Below are 3056 nucleotides of genomic sequence, written 5' to 3' on the forward strand. Positions count from 1 at the left end.
ATTTTTACCCTAGTCAGAGATACGAGCCAAATCAGACATTAGGTGTGCCATAGACTTATTCCTGGTTTGTTGAAGTAACTGCTGAGATGGACGTTGCAGAAACTGAATGGAAAGGAGAAGGGTGGACTCATCAGCGTATGAGTGGATAGGGTTAGATGTACAGCTTAGAAGGTCATTGATGAATAAAAGGAAGAGAGTTGGTGATAGGACAGAGCCATGAGGAACACCACTGTTGGTAGGTCTAGGAGAAGAACGATGGCCATCTACAACAGCGGCTATAGAATAACCAGAGAGGAAGCTAAGGGTGAAGTCACAGATAGAAGGACAGAAACCGTAAGAGGACAATTTGGATATTAAAGATTTATGCCAGACTCAATCGAAAGCCTTTGAGATGTCAAGTGCTATGGCAAAGACTTTCGCCAAAGTCCCGAAAGGAGAATGACCAGGAGTCTGAAAGGTAGTTGAGGAGATCACCAGTGGAGCGTCTCTGATGGAACCCATACTGACAATAAAAAAGGAAGGTTGTGATGGGACAGATGCTTTAAAAAAATTTTCTTAAGAATATACACAAAAACTTTTGAGACTGTAGCGGACAATCAAATTCTTGACATTGTCGTGACACTCCTTTATTACCACTGCCCAGCTCATACAATTGACATGCAAGTCTACACTGCTTGAAGGCTGGAGGTCGTCTGCCCGCCTTGGTCTCGCTGGGTATCCCTCCTCACCTCCCTCTAACTGCACCCCCCCCAAACCATTGACGTCACAGAGGCATAAACTAGCTGGTCAACACCCTTGCACACACACACCCTCGCACACACACACACACGCACACACACACACCATTGACAAATACATAGATAACATGATATTACACCCCATCCTGATCTGCAAGATCATAACCAAATCGAAGTGGTGGGCGCCGTATGCGTGTGCTTTGTCGAAGTACTGCCTCTGGTCCTGTCGTTGTTGGGCTGGACTCATCTGACACTGCCTGCTGGTGCAATTGCGGATATTGAGCTTGTATATCTATGTACAGTGGGGGATCAATACCAGCCTCATGCACGTCTGGCTGGCTGCCCTGATCCAGTGAGGTGCTGCTGCGGTGCCTCACATCCCTCACATGCCGTGGGATACCATCAACATCCACCGCCTGCGGAGAGTTGACCCTAGTGATGACTCCGGGCTGTGACACCGAAGTGCAGCGATCACCACGCTTCCTGATCCAAACAGCATCACCCACTGCATACCGCATGCCTTCCTCACCATCAGGCATTGTGTCCGTGATAAGCCGTTCCTGGGTAGGTCGTACACAGTCTTGCACCTCGTAGCTGTACACTCCATTCGCAGGGGCTTCCGTCACTGATGTTCCATCTCGGAGTGTGATATTACACAGGTGGACTGCTTCAGCGATGGAGCATTGTTTCCTGGCAGCGATCACCTTCACTGTGCAGTGGTTTCGTTCAACGATGCCATTGCCACTTGGTGCATATGCCGCCCTGAAGTGTAGTAACACGCCCCAACGTGTGACGAAGGCTGCGAATCGCCACTCACGGAAGATGGTGTCATTATCGCAGAGCAGTTCAACAGGTGCTCCTCACTCATAGAACACCTGCTCTAACTGGCAAATGATGGTGTTTCCATCTGGGTGTCGCAGCTGCCGCCATATGCAAAATCGGGATGGCCCACAGTCGACGATTGTCAGATAGGCATGACCACTGTGATGGGTGATGTCTATAGCAAAACGGCGCCATGTTCCTGTCACACCCAATGACCCGTGCTGCCACTTCACAGGAGCCAGGAGCCGGGTCAATGGCTTGGCACACATCACACTGCTTCACAACTTCACACACCTCAGCCCGTGTCACCAGTCGAGAGATCTCTCGGTGAGCAAAAAACAGTGTGCGCCGGATGCCAGGATGACCAGCACGTACATGGACATCAGTAATTCTAGGCTCAGTGGTGTCTTGCTCATCCATCGCTGCTGCACCAGCTACAAGTCTGTCATTACGCACCCACTCCTCTGGGACACGCGTGAGGACATCAGCATGATTTTCTGTAGACCGGACAAGCCTCACAGACTGTCAGTCCCAACTCACTCACCAGTTAGCGAATTATTTCAACTCGGCGGCGAATCAACATCTCTTCGTGAGCCTTCGTTCTTCATACCCCAAGCGATTGCCAAGTTCACTCCACGGACTGCTGCGTCCAGCTCCGCCATGTTGATGTGTGAGCTGTTGTCCCGCCGCAGCCAGCATGCGTCTTCAATTACACCGCCTTGTGGCATCTCTAAAACAACTCCAGCGGTTAGAGCGCTGGTGTCTGTCCATACGACTGCCCGGTCCCTGTACACACACCAGAGGCCACGACACGGATCATCCCTGACCAGCCATGCTGCCACATATTCCATCTGTTGAAGCAGGGAGTCGTCATCCACGATGTCGTCCCAGCCCTGTGTCACTGCATTTGCTTGGCATTGAATCCACAAGGCTGCTGGCCGGAGCCACCCTCCTACTGGCAAGTGCGCGACTAACTGCCCACACCATGCGAACACACCACGACGCGTCACTCTTGTCGGTGGTGGGTCGACTGGGTTGTCATGTGCCCACTTCAACTGGCCATTTGATGACTGCACGTGCAACCCTAGCAGTCGTGCCCCATCAGCTGCACGGTTCGGCGCTTGCATTCCAGGCCAAATGCAGCAAAATGAGCAGCAACCTGCTCTGCACTGGCTAGGTCCTCATTCACCAACAGATCGTCGACGTAAGGCAACACTGCACGCTCAATATCAGGGTCCTGAGCCAAGATGTTCTTAACGACAGCCTTCATGACCAACGGAACTATGTTGAGGCCAAAGCCAAGGTGCGTCAAACAGTAGTGCTTGCCTCGTACCATCACTGTCTGAAACGGCCACAGTTGCTGATCGACATGCACCTGCAGATAAGCCTTATGTAGGTCCAGAACAGCCACATTATCTACGTGTCGGCGCCACTTATGCATCTGATCAGCACATATGTCGCTATCAGCAGTAAAGGTAGTTACATAGTCGTTTAACT

General features: G+C 51.3%; 1 protein-coding gene across 1 annotated transcript; it reads right to left on the minus strand.

Annotated features, from left to right (window-relative positions):
- Positions 1-871: 871 nt before the first annotated feature.
- On the minus strand, positions 872-2287 carry LOC145398599 (uncharacterized). Its single transcript, XM_080271410.1, has 3 exons — positions 2170-2287; positions 1776-2023; positions 872-1549 (listed from the first exon to the last, which is right to left on the minus strand). The coding sequence occupies exons 1-3, from the start codon at positions 2285-2287 to the stop codon at positions 872-874; spliced, it is 1044 nt and encodes a 347-aa protein (XP_080127536.1).
- Positions 2288-3056: the final 769 nt, after the last annotated feature.

This window comes from Coenobita brevimanus, chromosome 5, assembly GCF_032717465.1.
Source record: "Coenobita brevimanus isolate Jiangsu-jjx chromosome 5, ASM3271746v2, whole genome shotgun sequence".
In the NCBI taxonomy this organism is placed as follows: Eukaryota; Metazoa; Arthropoda; class Malacostraca; order Decapoda; family Coenobitidae; genus Coenobita; species Coenobita brevimanus.